The following is a 20,216-nucleotide window of genomic DNA, read 5'->3' on the forward strand; positions in this document are numbered from 1 at the left end:
CCTATAGGGCTTGTAAATCATATTTTGTGTTTGCATTGTCTGCCTGTGTCCTGCAAAGCCCCATAGAGATCGCTGATGAAAATTGTCTTGTTTGCCTCAGCTGATTTAGTTGAAGAAAGGTGTAATTTGTTGTAATCCTTTTTTAAATTTCAGCATCTTCTACAAACACTGCTGGGAACTGGAGAAATCCCCTTGCACTGGGGCTTTCAGACTACGATACGTTGTCTCATTCCTCCTATGCCAGCTGCTATGGGAATGTTTATGGCAACCTTCCTTTGCAGAGCAGGTGAGTAGAATATATATTTTCTGCCCTTCCTCCTGCATGTCACTGGCTCTTAAATCTTCTGAGCAAATCAGCTTGATTTCAAAGAGCCAGGATGAAGAGTATTTATAAAATTGATGTTGTGAGGGCAGGTTTTCTGTGTGGAGCAGATGAACTGTACCAGCACTAACTGTACCCCGACACTGAAGGAAGTGGGGAGTAGTCGTAGTGAAGGATGAGCTCACTGGTTGCACAACTTTTTCCTGTGGCTGGTGCAGGACAATCAAACACCTTGCACTCCCTGGTAGCTGTGATGCCCTGGGCAGTGTTGCAGGCAGAGCTCACAGTGAGCCCAGTCCCTCTGATGGGGGGGACTCTCCTGAACCCCATCAGCAGTTTCCCAGGACACAGTCCCGTTGGGTTCCTGAAGCTGTAGTGCTTGTGCTGATAAGCTTTTGGAAAAACAAGGAAAGGAAACACCTCTCCAAATTCATGTCTGAGGTGGTGCCACCTCTGCCAAGTGCATCTCCCTTGGCAGAGCTGAACCTGGGAGCCATGGGGGATGTGCTGCTGTTTGCAGACACCCCCTGCTTGTGGGGGCTCTCCCAAGGGCTGCAGAGAGCCCAGGCTCTGCTTGGTCCTTGCAGGAAATCCTGCAGCTCTTGCTGCTTCTGCATTTTTGGCATTTTTTATGTGTCCCCCCCACTGTAGAACACTTGCCTGTGAGGACAGAAAGCTCCTGCCCTGGAGAATGACTCTGCCCCCACAAATGCCATCACATTTAAATACACTTATGCTCAGTGTAATAAGTACCCCACGTGTGCCTCCTGCTTTGTGGGTTGCAGTTTATGCTTGCTGCCAGACCGACTTGTGTGAAAATACTGAATTTTTAATTCTGTTTGTTTTAAAATAAATGAAAGTGTAAGGGAATACATAAAAGCTGCTGCTAGATCCCTTTTTTTTTTTCCTAAGCTAAGTGCTATGGGCTGTTTTACTGAAGTGATTTAAAATATCTATGGTAACAGTGTTTAAAAATACTGTTTCTACTAATTTTTTAATTTCTTATAATTGACCTTTGAAAATTCTGCTTGTATTAGCAGCTTCATTTAAATGAGGTTCATTAGATATTAGTTTTCCACATTCTGAATCACTTGTCTGATTGTTAATCTGCTTTATTTTCTGCATTAATGTGATCATGGCAAACAAACAATCAGTACACCCAACAGTCTTGACAGAGTTCAAGGCCAGGTTGGATGGAGCTTGGAGCAACCTGGTGTAGTGGAAGGTGTCCCTGCCCAGGGCAGGGATGTTGGAACAAGATGAGCTTTAAGGTGCCTCCAAGCCAAACCAGTCTGTGATACTATGACAGCTTTGAGCAGCTGAGATTGCTCTTGCACACAACTTTACTGATTACAGCACAAAAAATGGGTTTGTGCTTGGAGGCAAACTCAAAATAACCAGCATAACTTTGAGCCCAAGGGAGGTGCATGAATTTAAGGGCCTGGGGAAGACCCTCGGCTGATCCTGGTGCCGTGTCTGTGTTGCAGGACCTACGTGGAGCCGAGCCAGCTGGGCGGGGACGAGGAGGATGGCTTGGAGGCAGAGCTGCCCAGCAGCGAGCAGAGGCTCTTCTGGCACGAGGACTCCAAGCCCGGGACGCTGGTGTAGCCCCCGTGCAGCCCCTCATTCCTACCCCTGCGTGCCTTGCACAAAACGCCGCGACTCCGAGGCGGACCTCGGGTGGAACTTGCAAAAGGAACAAAAAGAGGAAGCGGGCTGTTCTGCTGGGAAGGGTGGAATTCAGCATTAAGAGGACTGTAGCAAACTGACAAAGTCTTACCACGAATGGCGTTTCTTTGTGAATCCGTACAGCCCAGGGCAAGCCACAGTTCATCTATGACCAGATGCAGCACTTGGTTGAAGTATTTATATTTAGCAAGCACTTTTTGGGAAGATTGGAAGGTCTTGAAGGCAAACCTCAGAGAAAAAAAATGTGAAAAGGAGACTCTTATAAAAAACCCAGGAATTATAGGAGCACAAGTCTGATGTCTGAAAGAAGAAGAAAAAATGAAAATTTATTCTGCCATGGCTTATGAGGACCTGGAAGAGGTTCCATGGGCTTATGAAGGATAGATCTGTGTGCGTGAGTGAGGCAAAGGATGACTGAATCAGTATTGGAACATTACTTGAAGGAAGGCTGGAGTTTTTGTATTATGGAGGTTTGAATGAGTCTGTCCAGTTTTTGGGGTGTTGTTAAGAGTGTTTGTTAGCACCACGAGCAAGTTCTGGAAAGAATAAAAATTTGCCGACACATACATCGTGTAAAACTAATAGCTAGTTGTGGATTTGGAAACAGAAGCGGTGAACTTTGAATTCTCTTTTCCGTGATAAAACATAATTAATAACGGCCCGTTTAATGACCTTTCCATGGTACAACTTCACTGTGTGGAGGAGTAGGCAAATTTTCACCGTGGCTGCGCGGTGACCCCTGTTCAGCGGGCGACAGTGACACGTGTCTGTGCCACAGTGGGTCAAGGATCCACAGTGGGGAGCCCCAGGGAACAATTTGGTAGCAGTGGCCAGTATTTTAAGGTGGATGCAAACACAAACAGCCAAGTGGGTGCCTTAAAATGAGGGGCATTAGGATTGTACCGCGAGTCACCTGAACTGCCAGGTGCGTTGCAGAGTCCCTGAGTGACAGAACAGCCTTTTCACAGGACCATTTGTGTAGGGAGAAAACATGTGACTGCAGTCTTGATTCAAGAGGGATAAACCTACCTCAGGTCATCCATCTGTAGGAACAAACTGGCACGGGGTTATCCTGCCTGATTCCTGATGACTCGTCTGCATATGGTAAAATCTCTCTCGTTTCTCAGCTGTACTGTGCTTCAGGATTCCAGAAATGGTGCTCTTTTGTTCTTTTATACAGAAGATTAGTTACTCCTTGTTCATATTGTGAATAGAAAGGTTTCTGATAAACTTTTTTGACGTTTTTTACCAGTATTCCAGAGCATGTAATATATACAGAAGGACACACTTGTTAAGCTGGTACTTAGTTGTTTGTATTAGAGTCGCAATTTGGAAGTAAACGAACAAAAACAAAATAAAAAATAACTTATTTCCTTGGTTTTGCATATTTGTATAGCCCTCTAGAAATGCGAAAGCTCTTTTTGCTTATTCTTTTACTACTCCTGAATTTTTAGACCTATTATTTTGTATAGGTCAATAAACTAAAAAGTGTGCTACCAAAACCACTTCAGCATTCCTCCTGTTTCTCCTTGAGCGCTTGAGAAAGTGCAGTGTGTGTTATTTCAGGGCTTTGAAGTAAATCACTGTGGTCTGATTTCTTTTGGCCTGTGGTGTTGGGTGGGGTGCAGAGCATCAGTGGTCTCGTCTGAAGGAAGGTTGGCCCCAGGTAGGTCAAAGATCCCAAAACATCAGAGTATCAGGTCAGAATTTTTGCTTCTCCATCAGCTGTACTGAGGGAGCCAAGATGTGCTCTCTCAGCATCCCTCCAGTGATATGGAGGTGTCCTTGTGTTGTTGAAAATGCTTCTTGCTCATCTGTCCTTGCAGCTAGGAATTTCCACAGCCTTTCTCAACGTGGCTTTGAGGGTTTGTGTTGCTCAAGTGCTGGGTCCTCTTTGGAGTTGGTGCCCCCTGAGACACCCACCTATCTGTAAGAGTGACTTGGGTGTCAGATGAACAACTGCTTCTGCAGCCTGGTCACCCAGTAGTTGAGATTATTCAGTCTCACTCTCTTCAGAGTTGTCGTTCCCTACTTTTTGTGATGTCCGTAAACTTCACAACCACCCTTGAATTTTATTCTTATTTCCAGGTTGCTGGTGAAAAGAGGTGTTTAAAAAACCTGCAGGTGTGCCCATTAAAATTACTCCTATGACACTGTACTTTTGCATTTCTCCAAGCAGCATTTGGGGTTTGTCTGCTGGCAAGTTCTTCATGCATTGACTGCTCCCTGCTGCTACAAACCACCAGTGCTTTGAGCAGGAAGCTGAGCGGTCCCAAGTTCAGATCCTTACCCAGAGCTCATGGAATCAGCACTATCAAAGCTTTCCTACAAAAAGGAAATGAGATGTTTAACAAGGCCTGTGCCCATTTAAAGCTTTGTTTACAATCCTTTCTTTTAATGCTGTACCCACAGAATTCTGTGTTGCCTTTTCTGTCGGCGTTCAGGATTTAGCTCAGCCCAACACATCCGTGTTGGCACAATGCTGGCACTCAGCCTGGCCTCCCAGCTCGCTGGGACAGCACCAGGGTGATTTTGGATAAAGTTGTTGAGAAGATGGGAATTTGAGGTGGGTTTGGGTTGAGGATGGTTGCTATATTTGGGGGTATTGTGTATAAAACCTCTAGGGCCAGAGTTCGGAGCCTGGTTGCGGTTTCCAGCTAGCAAGAGCTGAGCAGAGGAACTGGAAATGGAAGTGGAGTGGTGGAGCTGTAGCTCTCGAGCCCCTCTTGTCATTCTCCACATGCCTGACTCTGCAAGGGTTTTGTTTTCAGGAACTTCTATGAAGGGTGGAAATACAAAGTGAAGAAGGAGGCCCAGAAGAAGAGAATAAAAAATATCCAACTTTGCTCATATGTTGCTTAGGATCAGTCTTGGGTGGCACAGGGAGAGAAAGGAAGTCCATGACGATCCTGTGGCATCTCCTGCCTATCAAGGGAGCTGCTGCTGCACCCAGTTGTTGCCAGTTGTTCCCCAGGACCTTTAACTTTGCCCCTTGCAGATTTCCAATGCTTTGTTGCATTTCTGGAGTGATGTTTTGATGCAGATGTACAACTGTTCACAGAAACAAGTCTGTATACTGCAGCTGAGGAGGTAATAAAGACATATTTATAATCATTATCTTATTTGTTCACAGCTGAAATACAAATTGCCTGTGCTTTGTTTGAATTCCTATCTCATCTGTGTGTAGCTGTTTAACCACAGCCTGCCTCACCAGGATAACTGAGGACATCTAGTGCCTGACAGCAGAGTTGAAGAGAGGAGCATTCCTGCCTCTTGTGGTCCTCTGGAATCCTTCCTGACCCTTCCAGTATGAAGAAATATCTAGAAATTCTTACTTGGTCATACCAGAACAAAGCCAGGAGGTGAACAAGGTGAAACACGAGATCCACAGGGTTTGGTTTTACAAACATCTCTCTCTTCAGAAGGTAGATGCTGCTGATGGGAGTGTGGAGGGGAAATAAAACCCCACTTAAATCTGTGTGTAGTGGAGTGGTTTTGAGTGCGTTGAGTTAAAAAGAAGACCCAGTCCTTGCCAGGAATCCTTAAAAAGGAATTTGGGCACTGAGCTAAAATAAGCCATGCCTGATATTTTTAATTACTTGTCTGCTTCTTCTCTGCTGTTTTGAACAAAAATCTTCTGATATGGGAGGACAAGCACTGATGGGAGTTGCCGTGAGCCCCATGGGAGGCTGGTGTTGGACATTCCTCAGTGCAGGGACCAGGAGGGATGAGGCTCAGGCCAGGAGCCCCTTCCCCAACACAGGAAAATCTTTTAAGATCATTAATCTTTAAAATTCACCTGACTATGCTTATGTGAAACTTTGGCCAAGGAGACTCAATGTGGTACTCTCGTAGGTTTCCGCTGACTTCTCATTTATGATCTTGGACTTGCTCAGCTGAAGTGTGAAGAATGCAGCAGCAGTGTTTGTAGCTCCTGGGTGGGTGTGAAGCCTTCACCGTGACCCAGCCCGTCCCAAAACGTGTGTAGGAAATCCTCTAAAGACTGAAGGTTTGCTCTATCTTCTGGGCTTCGGGATCATTGCAGGAGAGCTGCTCCTGAGCCTGGGGAGAAGCTCCCTGTGCTTGCCTGGCACTTTCTGGATATGTTCACACTACTTCTAGGAAGATTTCTGCATTCTACACTATTCTTCCATCTCCTTTTTACTTGTCTGTCATATTTAATACATTTCTAAGGTACAAAACTGGCAGTCTCAGCTACAGCAGGACGTCACACAAGTAGTGAAGTCTCTCTCAGTGAAATCTCGCTCAGGGCAGGATTTATCGTTGAAGTTTTTACCCTGTGCTCTGCTGGAGCAAATGAAGCCTGAGGTGACATTTCCTCCTTGGAAGAAGGGGCAGTGTGAGTTGTGATCAGTGCTGGTAGCCCAGGAGGACACAAAGGTCAGGGCCTTAATGACACAGAAGCAAGACTTCTAACAAGAAGCAGCCAGCTCCTTGCCATCCATCCACCTTGATTATCCCTGCCTGTCCCTTATGATGAAGGGACTCACCATAAATCCTTCAGCAAGTCCTTGACTGCAGAGGGACGTGCTCTGCCCCCCTGGACATCTCCTGCCCTGTTCCAGCACAGCAGGAAGGAGTCTCAATTTCTATTTAATCATTAGAGTGCCATCAAAGAGCTGCAGATGGAGAAGAGTTTGCAGCCAGCCAGGGCTCAGCTGGAGTAACTCTAGAAGAAATCCTTGCACCTGCTGCCAGCCTGAGGTTAGGGAAGGACGTGCCCCATGTGTACAGAACGAGGTGGCCATGCGGCCTTTGCAGCATCACTGCCTGCGGGCACATTTTGGTGGCAGGAGGACACGAGGTGTGGGGTTGTGTTAGGTTTGGATGCTGTAAAAGAAAGATAAACCTTATTTCAGTGTGAAGGGTGACATTGTTTCCTAGGCTGTTTCTAATCTGATTTGCTTATGATGAATTCAGTGTTTCATATAAATGTGGAGGTGATTGCTCCTTGCAAAGGTTATGATGTTGCTTCTTGAAGAATCCTTGACATTGTGTTATTGCAGTTCTGATTTAATAGTGCTGCCAGGCAACACTGGGAGTGAAAATACAGATTTGGTCTAAAAAGAGAGGGTACATTTTAACATTTAATTCCAGCCACTGGTTTTAGCATGAGGCTTTTGTCACTCCTGTTTTCCTGGGGTTTTTTTGGGGTTTTTTTTTTTGTTTTTTTTTGTTTTTTTTTTTTTGTTTGTTTGTTTTTGTTTGTTTGTTTTGTTTTGTTCTTGTTTTTTTTGTTTGTTTGTTTGTTTGTTTTGGTTTTTTTTTTTTTTACCCTGCAAACCCAGAGCACAGATAAATTGTAAGAATGAAGGTAGAGTTAGCAGTAAATAATTGCTGAATTGCACATGCTGTCACAGACGGGTCCTTACACAGTTTTCAGGGAGATTAATGTCTTCTCTCACGGTCTGAGCTTGCATTTCTGATGCAAGTATTGAATCTCTGAGCCTGTTTTGCACACAGATTTGGAATAACAAGTTGATAGTGGTAAACATTTGGGTAAATGCCCTGTGCAATGCCCATGGGTAGTGTGAGGTTCAGCACCGTGTTTGCCTCGTGCCCAGGCGAGCTGTGCCCGTCAGACAGGAGCCAGTGCTGCCCCAGGGTCTCTGTCCCCAGGCAGTCCCTGGTGCAGGGCTTAGTGTCCCCTTTTGATGGCCATAACCAGCCTCAGCTCTGTCCCAAAGCAGGTGAAGCCCCACTGAGGCAGCTCAGGACACCTTTTGGGTTGGCCATGGGTGTAAAGTCCCAGGTAGAGCCGTAGCTCAGTCCTTGAAGTCATGGTCAGGTAACAAACATCATGAATTGCCTGCTTCCCATAAAATAACAAAATTACTCATGGTCTCTCACAGACCTGTTTTTATTCACCTCAGGGCTGGTTTTCTACTCCTTTTGGCAGCTGTTAGCACTGTGCTTTGGGAAGAAGAGGTAACAAACCACCACCCAGGGATGAAAACATTCAGGTATTTACAAATGCTTCACCAAGGTCGCATAAATAACAAGCTGGGAAAGGAAAATACCAAGTTAGCAGAAACCAGTGCTGAGTGTTTCAGCATTTTGCCCATGTTTGTGCTATAAATGATATCTGGGAGAAGAAATTCCCTCCTGTAGCCACAGAACTGCTCTGTGTAACAGAACACAGTGCAGAGCAGCCCCCCGGCTGTGCTGGAGGTGCTGCTCCAGCCTCTTTAGAATGTGGTCAGTAAAAAAAAGATCTGGGAGATGGCAGAGGAGGCATAGTGTTGTTCAGTGGCAAGCAAGCCCAGAAAGTCAGTCTTTGGGGGTCAGATTTGGAACAGGCTTTGGCTCTGAGTGGGGCAAAGGTTTGTCCTGGGTCAGCCCAGACTGCCAGATCAGCTCGGTTGCCTTTTGTCTCATCCCCAGTCCCCTACCAGCAAAATCTCAGTGTCAACGTTCATATGTGGGGCTGTGTCCTACCCCAAAATCATGGAGATTTTGATATTTTTTAATGGTTTAAAGAGTTGAAATTATTTAGAAATTCATTTGCTGATCATCTAACCCTTTTTGATACGAACCAAGGCATACACATCTGACTTGCCAATGCATTTCCCTACAGGATTGCTTTGGACAAGGCTGAAATGTTCTGTCCTTGATTTCTGTCATGACCAAAGTCTTCTCCATGCTCCCCTTTTCTCCGTACACTTGTTAAGGTTTTCTTTTCCCTGTAATCAAGAAGGTGGATGATGACAGAGGTTGCTTCCTACTGCACAGGTACTGTAGCTGCTCTCAGATTTCTCTAAAAATGGAAACTAAAAAAAAAAAAAGAAAAAAATCACCAAGTTCTTTTTGTAGGGAGCAAATTAGAAGCATCCAGGTCCCACTGAAACAGGAGATGCAGCTCTGCTTGTTTCTCTAGAGGCAGAGGAAATTACAAGACATCAACACAGTGATGATGGGAGAGATCATGGGAGATGATGAGAGATCTCAACACAGTGACATGTGGTGGTTGGTTGAGCTGGAGCAGCAGTGGAGGGCTCATACCTCCATCCCTGCTGCTCCCTCCTGCCCTGACCCAGCCTGCTGTGCCTGCTGCTTCTCACAGGGTTTGACTTTGCAGCTCCCAGTCTTGGGCAAATACTTCTGAAGTCAGATGTCCTTACTCTATTTAAGCAGCAAACTTAATCTGATATATTTATATCTGGAAGAGTTTGGAGATGTGTTGGGTGATTTTTTTTTTTTCCCTTGGTGTTTTTCCCACAGGGTGTCTCTCTATGACTGCTCCCATTCCTCAGTGGTTGTTATTGTTAAGATCCCATCATCTGACCCTTTATAATCCCTGTATTGGGTTGCACTGCATTGCTGGACATGCTTGGTGTATGCTACTGATTGTCAATTTTAGACTCTCCCATCAGCCTACGAGTTTCTTAAAAGTAATGCAAGGTTATGTTACATGGGCACATTCCCTGGCTTGTTCCAGTTGCACTTGGAAATGCCATGGATTGGTAATAGAGGGGAATGAATGTGGGGGGATTTATAAGCAGAAAAAAACAAAAGCCAACATTATAGAAATTGCTCTCCAATATTTGGCCACAGTATGTGTCCCATCAATTACCTTAAAAATAGAACAGTTTTAGGCACTAAAAACATGGGCTGCCTCCTGTCAAATAGTGACACAGCAGTCACGCCTTCCTGATACTCAAGCTAAGAACTTGTTAACCTTTTGGCTTTCAAGAGGACTGGGTTGGAAATTTTGAAGAGAATGTTTAAATGAGAAAAGCATCAATGAGGTGAAGCAAACCTGCAGGAGAGGCTGCTGGTTTCATTCCAGAGTTCATCCATATGTGAGCACCTGCCTTACAAACAGCGAGCAGCGAGTCAGAATGGTTCATTACCAAGGGCAGACCTCTTCTTCTGTCAGTGTGCTCCTGAAGTGCTTTTGTTTAATGCTTGTTGGGTACATGCTTAGCGTGAGTTTTGAGCTGCTGCTACCTGTAGGAATTGCTCTGTGATTGCTGCAGGTACCTCTTGTCTTCTGCTGGGGCTTTGAGTGCGGCTCTGGCACAGCACAGCTCTGCACTGTGGTAACTGTGCAGCAGCTTGTTAGTCTGGGGATTCCTGAACCAGTGTCAAATTGGTGTGAAAATAGCAAGTGTCACCAGTGGAAGTGGCTTTCCTGTCTTAATGAAGATTGAGAAATGTGTGATTATTTTGGAAAGCTCTGAGGGGAACACCAACAAATGTTTTTGGGTAGAAAATGGGAGTTTAGACTTGGAAAAGTGTTTTAGACCCACTGTGAGCGTGTCCTCACCTCAAGAGTGTTGTTTGTTGCTCTAATGTGCTGTTACCAGAACACCAAAACACTAAGCAATATGTTAGGAAAGGAAGTACATCCTGGAAACATAATTTATGGAGGAGAGACCTAAAGTAGGCAAAATATGATACCCACCTTGGAAATCTGTGGGATTAGCACCCATGTCACCAGGAGAGGTGTCACCAGGAAGCCCCTTGCTCTGCATCTGATGGGGAAGGCATCATTCCCAGTATAGAGTTTCCTAATCGTGGTATTGACAAGTGATATATTTCTGCTTAAGAGAAAAAGTGGTTTTCAAACACTTGATAGTGTTCTCAGTGCCCCTGTTTTTCTTCTCAAGAGGACTTCATGGGTTTGACCCTGCTTAACTTAGATGATCTGACAAGACCATGGCCCAAGATGGCCTGGCTGAAGATCATGGAAACCCAAGAAGGTGGCATGGGGCTTTATTTACAGGCAAGAAATTAGCAAGTGAGAAGTAAGCACTGAATAGACAGCTTCTGTGGCCCAAACTGCATCGTCTGGGAGAGTAGCATTCCGGCTACAGAAGAGCATTGATTTATTTGAGAACATCAGGAAACCATTTATGGGTTCTATTATGGGCAGCAATCACTGGGGGTTAGAGCTGCTGGAGCAGATAGATTGATGTGTGGGTCTGTTGTTGTGCTTGCTGCTGCATAATATAAAACAAGGATAAGGATGTCCCTGAAATACCAAAGGGGCAAATGGAGCCATTGCATTTTTGGCTTGGGCTTTTATTATCTTTTCCTTTGCCACTTATTCTATTCTTAAATTTTTGCCCTCTTCCCTGCTGTGTAACAGCATGACTCAAATGAGGACCTTTGGATAATGGACTTTTAATAGAGGTTAACAGGGCTTAGAACTCCATGTTTCATTTTGCAAAACACAGCAAAGAGACACCATCATCATGCAGAGCCTATTTTGCTGCTGGCAGACTCCAGCAGAGCATGGTTGAGATTGTGATGAGAAATATGGTTTAAAAATTGGTAGGGTATAGTTTCTTAGCCTCTCCCCCATGGTTTTGCTCCTGTGGAAGCTGCATTTGCAAGGTGAAGATTTGATTTGATACCCCTGCAAAGAAAATTTGAAATTATGAGAGGAAATCTTCCTAATCCAATGAACGGCCCAAACTGTGAGTAGCAAAATTAGTAACCCTTGCTACTTTACTGTTACAGAGAAACCATGCACACGGTGATGTGTGTGAATTTAGCAGCCTATAAAATATTCTGAAGAAAGAAGGAGACACTTGGATGAAATGGACACCTAACAAAAAAAGAATTTTGGGGAGTTACATCAGGTCTGCAAATATAACAAGGTGAATCTTTGTAGTTGCTTATTAACTCTGAAAAAAAAAAAAAGGTAAAAAGTAGGAGAAGGATGAGCCTCAGATGAACTGTCAGCCAAGAAGAGTTGATGGTGCAAATGATGTTCATGACAGGGCCAGGCCAGTCAAGAAACAGGCATGGCATTGCCCCTGGATGGGAGCAGGGATGTGCCGTGGGAAATGCTTCCCTAGGAGCACTCAGGATGCTTCAAGGGGCTGGTGCCTGTCCTTGCATGGACCTCCGTCCCCAGGCACAAGGTGCATATTCTACCAGCTCTACCCACCTTTTTTCACCTTGGAGGACTTTCCCCTGACCAGGATGTGAGGCTTGGGAGACGTCACCAAGAGAAGGTGGCTGCACTCACACCAAAACCCCCTGTGACCATCAGCCAGGGCCTAGACCTGGCCAAAGGCAGCGCAGGGCCTGTGGCCTTTGGTTCTTTTGAGATAGATTAGAGATGTTATGGACACAGAGACCTTTCTGATTCTTCCCAGAGGCTGGATTTCACCTGCACATCTCACAGGTGCCACTGATGTCCCTTCATCCTGCTCTGGCGGTTCCAGGGTGACGCCCTGAGTGGTGCAGTGTCCTGGGAATCCTCTGGAATGTCTGTCTTCTGCCTCCCTCAGTGGGGGACACACCAGCTGCACTGAAATGTCAGAAGGGTTTGCACAGCTGACAGGTTGCTGAAAATGGAGCATCGCCATAAATTCTCTTTATCCAGCCAAGTGCAGCTTAATATAGACTTAGCTGCACGGGCTGTGTCCCACACTGAGCCTGGGAGCTGCCACAGCTCATGACCAAAACATGAACTTGTCGATTTAACCAGATCAGCTACTGCTAGTGAGGGGGGAAAAAAGGAAATCCTTTGAAATTTATCTTTCTCTTTAGGTTTAAAAAGTATTAGAGGAAGGAGGGAAGAATGAACATGTCTGAACTTGGCCAAAACTCTGATGAAGACGTGTGTCCCGAGGACATTGATGAAGATGAAATCCTGGCTAACCTGTCCCCCGAGGAGCTGAAGGAGCTGCAGAGCGAGATGGAAGTCATGGCCCCAGACCCTGAAATCCCGACTGGGATGATACAGAGGGATCAGACAGAGAAACCCCCCACGGGGAGCTTCGACCACAGGTCCCTGGTTGACTACCTGTACTGGCAGAAGGCATCCAGACGCATGCTCGAGGATGAGAGAGTTCCTGTCACCCTCTTGCCCTCTGAGGTAACAAGCAAAAAATCACAAATATTTATTATGCATCAGCAGTGGGATCTGTTTTGTAGCTTTAATACCTTAACCTGCCTCTGCTTCTGTCCCTTACATAAGGTGGAGTACAAACAAATGTAGATTAATCCTAAAAGCCTCATCAGTGATAGAATCCAGCTTGGACTGATGTCAGAGTTAGTAATTTTTTAATTGCTTTTCCCAAATATTTATGTAAGCTTTTTAATAGAAAAAAATCTTAGTTCTGATTTGAGTAAAGCAAATCACTGAGAAACTGTCACAAGATCACTTTTGGAGGATGTAACTCTAATTAGTTTGATTTTGCATATGGAAGAACACCACGTTGCTTTTCCATGGAAGATTATATTAGTCATACAAATTAAATTATTAATTGACAGAATTAATTACATACTGGAGAAAAATCCCAAATCATTGTATTTTAACAGGGTGAAACATTAACAACCAAGCATACAAACTCTTGAACAAGTTCAGCTCTACTCAATGCAGTGCTTAAAATTATTTTACTATCCCCATGACTTTGAAATAAAGTTAAGGTCATACTTAGATATCTTTCAGGATGAGGGCTATACTTAAAAATAGGTTAATAGAATTGAAACTTGGCCAGATGAAACACATCCACACTTGAATGTGAAGTTCACTAGAAGTGAATTTGAGGTAACTGATTTATTTTACTTTTGTTTTGAATATCAGTGGTTTGCTAATACACACCAGTGTGGCGCATCCCAAACTTCCCAAGGGAGGTTTCATGGGCTGCCTTTGGAGACCAGGGGAAATCTGTGGGATTTTTTCCTCCTCCTGCAACACTCTTACACACAAAGAAACAATTTTGTAAACACTTTTGAGGTTAAATCTGAAACCTGGGTGTGGAGCTGGCTGCTGCGCTCACAGCTGGTCAAACAATCCCCACCCAAACCCATTCACCCCCACAGCAAAGGGGAGCCGCTGCCCCAAGGGCAGAAGTGGCTGGGAGCATTTTGTCTGACTTTGGGTGCAGCACAAGCCATGACACTGTCCTGCCTGACAAGTGCAAATCACAGGGGAATAGCTAGATTTTATTAGTGCTTTATTAGGATTTCTCTGTGGTGGAGGAACCGCTTGCAAAAAGATGCTTGACAAAGAAAAATCTCAGCAAGGAGTGTCTCTGGAGTTGGTAGATGTTTGCAACTAATTTCTTTGGATGGTAGAAGCCTCACTGCCCTGCAACTGCTTTGTGCAGGGGCTGGTTTCTTATCTCTGGACTCCAAACTGAGCTAATATTTTATCTTCAGCCAGGTGCTGCCTTAGGTGTGATGCTCTGGGACTGCCAGAGCAGGTGGCCTTGTCCCTAGTGCTGGATGACTCCACAGTGGTCACAATGTGCCCTCTTCACTCCTCCTTGGGCTGAGCAAACCATCAGGGGTTCACCCTCATGTCCAGTGCTTTGTGGCATACAAAGGAAACTTTCTCTCTTGTCAAAGACATTATAAAGATTACACTAAATCCAGAAAGGGACACTGGATCAGAAACTCTTAATCCCCAGAAGGGTTCAAAGACCATCTTAACATATCATTAACATTATATGTTAGGATTTAATGGTTCAGGGTTTAATTGTTAGGACTTAATTTAGTAGGCAAAGATGAGAAACTGGTTTGCAGCCTCTTTAGGAACAGGTTGTTCCTGTGTTCCCAAGCAAACTAGTACAGCCTGAATTTACAGCAGTGACACTTTTAAGGCTTTTTCTCTATTGTATGGGCAAAGAGGGATCTAAATCCAGCTGCTGCGTGTTTATTTGAGCAGAAAGCTATTGTAACAAAGATATTTTGCAACTATTTCAGCTGTGAGGTTTTGTCTTCCTCAGAGAAGTGCTGCGGAGGAGATGGAAGGAGAGGCCGGCAACAGTGGCGAGGTGGCTGGAGGGAGGATGCCAGGAATAGAGGGAAAGAGACATTACCAAAATGAGCACGTGTCTGAGTCAAGAGCACAACCTGGGGACACAAAGAAAGATAGAAGTGATAAGGAGAGAGTGGTGGAGGAGGATGAGAAAGAAGAAGCAGAGGAGGAAGAGGAAGATGATGAAGAGGAAGAAGAAGAAGAAAATGAGACTGAATTGGAAACAAAGGAGAATTACACCAATGAGAGCAGTCACATCAACCAGATAAGTCAGAAGCCAGGTACAGAACCAGGAGAAATCGAAGAAAAGCCTAAGGAAAATGAAAAGAAAATATCAAAATTGAACATCCCCCAGAAGTTAGCGCTGGATACCAGCTTCATGAAGCTAAGTGCCAGGCCCTCAGGAAATCAAACCAATTTAGAAGACAGTTTGGAGAAAGTCCGAAAAAACAACCCAGACGTGAAGGAGCTCAACCTGAACAACATAGAAAACGTCCCCAAGGAAATGCTGATAGATTTTGTCAACGCCATGAAAAAGAATAAGAACATAAAAACGTTCAGCTTGGCCAATGTGGGGGCCGATGACAACGTGGCGTTCGCGCTGGCCAACATGCTGAGGGAGAACAGGAGCATCACCACCTTGAACATTGATTCCAACTTCATCTCTGGCAAAGGCATCGTGGCCATCATGCGCTGCCTGCAGTACAACGAGACGCTGACAGAGCTCCGCTTCCACAACCAGAGGGGCCTGCTGGGCCACCAGGCAGAGATGGAGATTGCCAGGCTGCTGAAAGCCAACAACACCCTCCTCAAAATGGGGTATCACTTTGAGCTGCCGGGGCCCAGGATGGTGGTGACCAACCTGCTCAGCAGGAACCTGGACAAGCAGAGGCAAAAGAGGCAAGAGGGACAAAGGCAGCAGCAGATGAAAGAGCAGAAGGAGTTGATAGCGATGCTGGAGAATGGACTTGGGTTGCCTCCTGGGATGTGGGAAATGCTGGGAGTACCACTGCCCCAGCTGAGGATGCAGGAGCCACCACAAGCCCCTAAACCCCCTGTCCCTGCAGCTGTGTCACTGAGCAAAAGGCAGGAGAACACGAGGCCACCAGCACCCGAGCAGCCGTGCAGAGAGAAACCCGTCAGCTTCAAAGTGGTCAAGCTGAAGAAGACTCAGCGCAAACCCGCCGTGCCAGAGTACGTGGAGCCTGCTGAGAAAACCAACCTCAAAGACGTCATCAAAACACTTAAACCAATTCCCAGGAGAAGACCCCCTCCCCTGGTAGAAATAACCCCGAGAGATCAGCTCCTCAACGACATCCGCCAGAGCAACGTCGCTTATCTCAAGCCGGTAAGTGCAGAGTGGCGCCTCCGAGGGGAGGGAATGGCAGCCACCTGCTGTGCTCTGAGCTCTGGTTGGAAATTTTGGGCACTGGCAGGGCTGGCAAATGCACCTGCACATGGCATTGCCACCCTTTTGTGTCAGGCTGCCACTCCCAGCGGGCAGGTGGCTGTTTTCCAGCAGCACTGAGGTATGGCTTGTGCAGGGAACTCACTGCCAAGCACCAAGGCTGCAGCCTTGTGCATCCCTGGCTGCGTCCACAAGGTAAAAGAAAGGAAATTCACTCAGGAGGTGAACAAACCCACAGAAATTAAACCTTACTATACTCCTAATAGTGTATTAGTTATGACAGGCCCATGCTATTATAAGAGAGTTGTTTCAAGAGTACAACAGAATTATTTTTCACATTAGTCCCCCATGAGCCCCATGTTTCTCTCTTCAACAGCTGTGTTTTCCCTTAGCTCTCACTTTACACAAGAGAGCACTGTCAATTGGCACACACTGAAATCCAGCCCGGACTCACAATCTGCAGCCCTGCTCCTGCCTGCCTCACCCAGTAACAAGGAGTGTATTATTTTAGTGGTCCTTTGCTGCTCATTCTTCTGTTTGTCCTTATGTAGATCAATTGCAAAATTCTAGTGCTAACAGGAAAAAAAGAAATTAGATACACCAGCAGTGAAGATGGAACAAGGTTGTGGGAAGAAAGTAGTGGTATTGTAGGGGATTTTATATTTATTTTCAAGTAAAACTTTGCCACTGAAAGCTGGCTCAGTGGTCAACTCAAGTGAGCTCAAGATCATCCTGACTTTAGAATGCCAGTCCAAAATGGAAAACTGCCTCCTGGGTATGTTCTCACTTGGGTACCAAATTCATGGGCTTCTTCTCAAAATGCTGGCCACCAGATTTAACCTCTTGCTCTCCTGACCTGTTATATTCCCTTGTATTGATTCAAGGGAATTAAAGTGATTCATTGATTCATCATTGGCTGATGTATTTGTAGCTTGGTGCCTGTTTGTGTTGCCAAGGTTCGAGGAAGAGGACAGAAAATCCCTTGTAGTTAAAAATAGTCAAGTAATTTGTATTTTTTTTCTTTCAATATTGACATTTTAATATAGTGGGACTAATTTTGCTTTCATTTATGCCTATAAAGAAGTAATTATTTCCTCAGTAATTCCAGACAGAGTAGTTTGTCCTGATATTTGGCTGGTGCAGGTTCTGCAGTGACCTCAGATTCTGGTCCAGGATTATCCTGAACATTCTGTTCTGTAGGCAAGGTTTGGGGTTCTGAGTTTCTGCTGGCCAGTCCAACTTGGCTGCAGCCAAGGCCTCTCCTCAGGGCATTTCTGGCCTTTCTAGGCCAGTCTAGGGTTCGCATTTTGGTTCCACATCCCAGACAACAAGACCTGCTGTGGAAAGCTCACAGATTGTGCTGGTGGCAGCAGGTTGGTCCTTCATGGCCGTGGGAGTTGCTGCCCTCCCAGCTCTCAGGAGGCTGGAGGACAATGGCACTCGTTCTCTGCCAGGCACAGCCCTTATTTTGCACAGCAATGGCTGAGAAACCTGGGTGCTGCTATGTGCCAGGGGCAATACTGAACCCCTGCCATTCCCCCAAAAATGATCAGGAGGATTTTATCCATGAGAGCTGTGGGGTTAAAGATAGAGACATCAATTCATGGTGTATCTTAAATATGCCAGATGACAATTGCTATCACAGCTCGTGGAATGATGAAATGATGGACACATGTTCTGGGGCCTTGGGCTGGTTTGTTTTGGTGGATTGTTTGGGGATTTTTTGGGTTGGTTCTTTTTTTGGGCTCTGTCATCCATTTGTCTTGGATTTGGGGCATTAGGGTGTTATTCTCCTCATCCCCCTTGATCTTGGTAACTCCTTTTTGTCTTAATTCCTTCAGCTTTATTTCTGAAATGGAGTTTTGCTGCTTGAGTTGAGCTGGCTGTTTGTTCTCTCTGTGGTGGAACTCAAGGCCTTCAAACTGATTTCCTGGACCTTAAGCATTGCAAACATCAAGTGGGGCATTCCAAACAAAAGAGAGCTCCCAACCAGAGCTCCTTGGAGTTCCCAGCTGTTATATTTTAGTTCTGGGGGTTTGTATTGGACTAAACTGGCCTGATAAATAAGGCTGAGAAATTTCCTCCTCTTAATACTTCATGTCCTTGTCCAGGTGCCGTTGCCAAAGCAGCTGGAGTGAGAGACCAGACTGACCTGAAGAAAACAACTTGGAATAAGGACTACTCAAGTTTTGCTTACAACTGTTTCAGCAGATGTTTTCTGCAGAACCCAGGTGGTGTATTCAACTCTTTGGGAACAAAGCTTGTGATACACACTTGTGTAAGTGTGGTGAAAACAGCTGGCATGGGAAAAGTCAGTGCTAAGTGTTTCCATCAGGTATCAAACAATCCCACTGCCATCTGTCTGCCAAGTGGATTTGAGGCTTCAGTTTGTTGTGGGAGTATTTTCTCAGAGGCATCAATAACCTTGTCTTTCTAGTTTGTCAGCAAACTATTTTGCTTCCACGTTGTCCTTCTGCTGCCAGATTCTGCAGGAACACGCTGTGCTTTATCTTATCTTTCTTTTCACACACATGCTACTTTATTACTCTCTTGTCCATGAGAAATGTATTTGGTTTCCATGTATACAGCTTCATTTTTTAGGCTAAGGAAACAGAAATGAAATAAAGCTCTCTCTCTGTAAGAAGTGTGCAGCACTTCCATTGCTAACAAAGCACTCACAGAACGACTGCTCTGGTACAACGAACACCTTCCAAGCTCCCTCTATTTCAGAACAATGTCTAGTGGGTATTGTACCTGATCAGCATTTAAAAGATGATGCCACGTTCTGCTTTGGGGAACTGTGATGTTCATTCCCTGTGATTCACCACTCTCTTTCTGCAACCCTTAATTGCAGCCACCTTGGAGAGCACTGAAATGTCATTTTAGGTCTCACTCCACGCTGTTTTTGTGGCAGGAGGATGAGCCTCACCTCTTTTCCAGGGGTTTAAGAAACTCCTAATTCCTCCTAGTATGATGTGTGAATAGCATGTCAAATCTTGCAGGGCTGGATTTGAAGGGGTAAAACCTGTATATACACAACTCAGTTTTTCTTTAATATTTTTGTGATTTTTTTTTTTCTCCTCCCTCTTTATGATCACATTAAGTTCTTCTGCTGTCTTTGTTGTAAAGCAGCTACAGGTAAGTCACACTCTTGTGAAATACATCCACAAGAGACCAATTGTTTTAGGGGCTTTTTTATTTGTTTTTTTTTAAAGCTATAAGGCATAGGGAAAGAACAAAGGCTTTCCCTGTGCTAAAATGCACCTTCCTGTGGCTGCTTGATTCAAAGGCACAGCTTTGTAGCTCCTGGCAGGATTTCCTTCAGGTGAGTTCATCTCTAAGTGGTAATTCTTAGCAATATTCCCCTGTCAGCTAAATCCCAGTCCCACCCTGCTCCCCCTTCTCATGTTTATTTTAATAGTCCTGTAGTATCAGCAATGTCCAAGAGCTCTTGAATCCAAGGTAGTCTCTACTGTCACTTGTTCAAATTTTCATTTGTTCTTGTTCTTTTGGTACCTATCACCTGGTCTCTTTCCAATCTCCACCTTCCAAACTTGTAAAGCTCTTTCTCAGCTCTGCTTCTGTTTGCAAATGTAATGCCCCAAACTTGGGAAAGCTGGTTTCTGTATTGCCTAAGAGAGAGCAAGTAGCTTTGAAGCATCATATAACAGGGAAGTGACAAAAACCAAGAAAATCTCTTTTTGTAACAGAGAGGAGCAGGAAAGGAAGAAGCTTGGTACTTCCAACCAAGCCCTTGCACAGAGCACAGCAGCAAGTGACAAATGCACCAAGTAACTGCCCAGGAAAGCTCCTGGAGCATGTTGCTCTCAGACTGGCTTCAAGGCCAGGCTGGTGCAGCTCAGACTACAGCAGTTGGGACAGGGAAGCACAAAGGAATATATAATGCTCTACAATCTCCAATCCAAGCTGCCAGGCACCAATTACTGCTACACCCAGAAGCTGCCAAACACGAATTTCCAAGGTGGATAGAGCATGACCTGTGAAACTCTGCTCTGATCCATGTTCTCCCACCGAGCAGCCTCTCAGTG

The 20,216-nt window shown here is 45.2% G+C and overlaps 2 protein-coding genes across 2 annotated transcripts in view; both read left to right on the forward strand.

The window, feature by feature from the left end:
* Window positions 1–3,384, forward strand: part of FRMD4B (FERM domain containing 4B) — a 124,707-nt gene extending 121,323 nt beyond the window's left edge. Inside the window, exons 22-23 of the mRNA XM_053989626.1 lie at window positions 154–286; window positions 1,810–3,384. Of these exons, the coding sequence (XP_053845601.1) occupies window positions 154–286; window positions 1,810–1,930 (254 nt within the window). The 3' untranslated portion in view covers window positions 1,931–3,384. The remainder of the gene's footprint in view (window positions 1–153; window positions 287–1,809) is intronic.
* An 8,735-nt stretch (window positions 3,385–12,119) lies between these two features.
* On the forward strand, window positions 12,120–18,667 carry LMOD3 (leiomodin 3). The gene is made up of 4 exons (XM_053989487.1): window positions 12,120–12,173; window positions 12,542–12,869; window positions 14,728–16,107; window positions 18,279–18,667. Exons 2-4 carry the CDS (start codon window positions 12,573–12,575, stop codon window positions 18,303–18,305), a joined length of 1,704 nt encoding a protein of 567 aa, XP_053845462.1. The 5' UTR covers window positions 12,120–12,173; window positions 12,542–12,572; the 3' UTR covers window positions 18,306–18,667.
* Window positions 18,668–20,216: the final 1,549 nt, after the last annotated feature.

Source organism: Vidua macroura, chromosome 13, assembly GCF_024509145.1.
Source record: "Vidua macroura isolate BioBank_ID:100142 chromosome 13, ASM2450914v1, whole genome shotgun sequence".
Taxonomy (NCBI): Eukaryota; Metazoa; Chordata; class Aves; order Passeriformes; family Viduidae; genus Vidua; species Vidua macroura.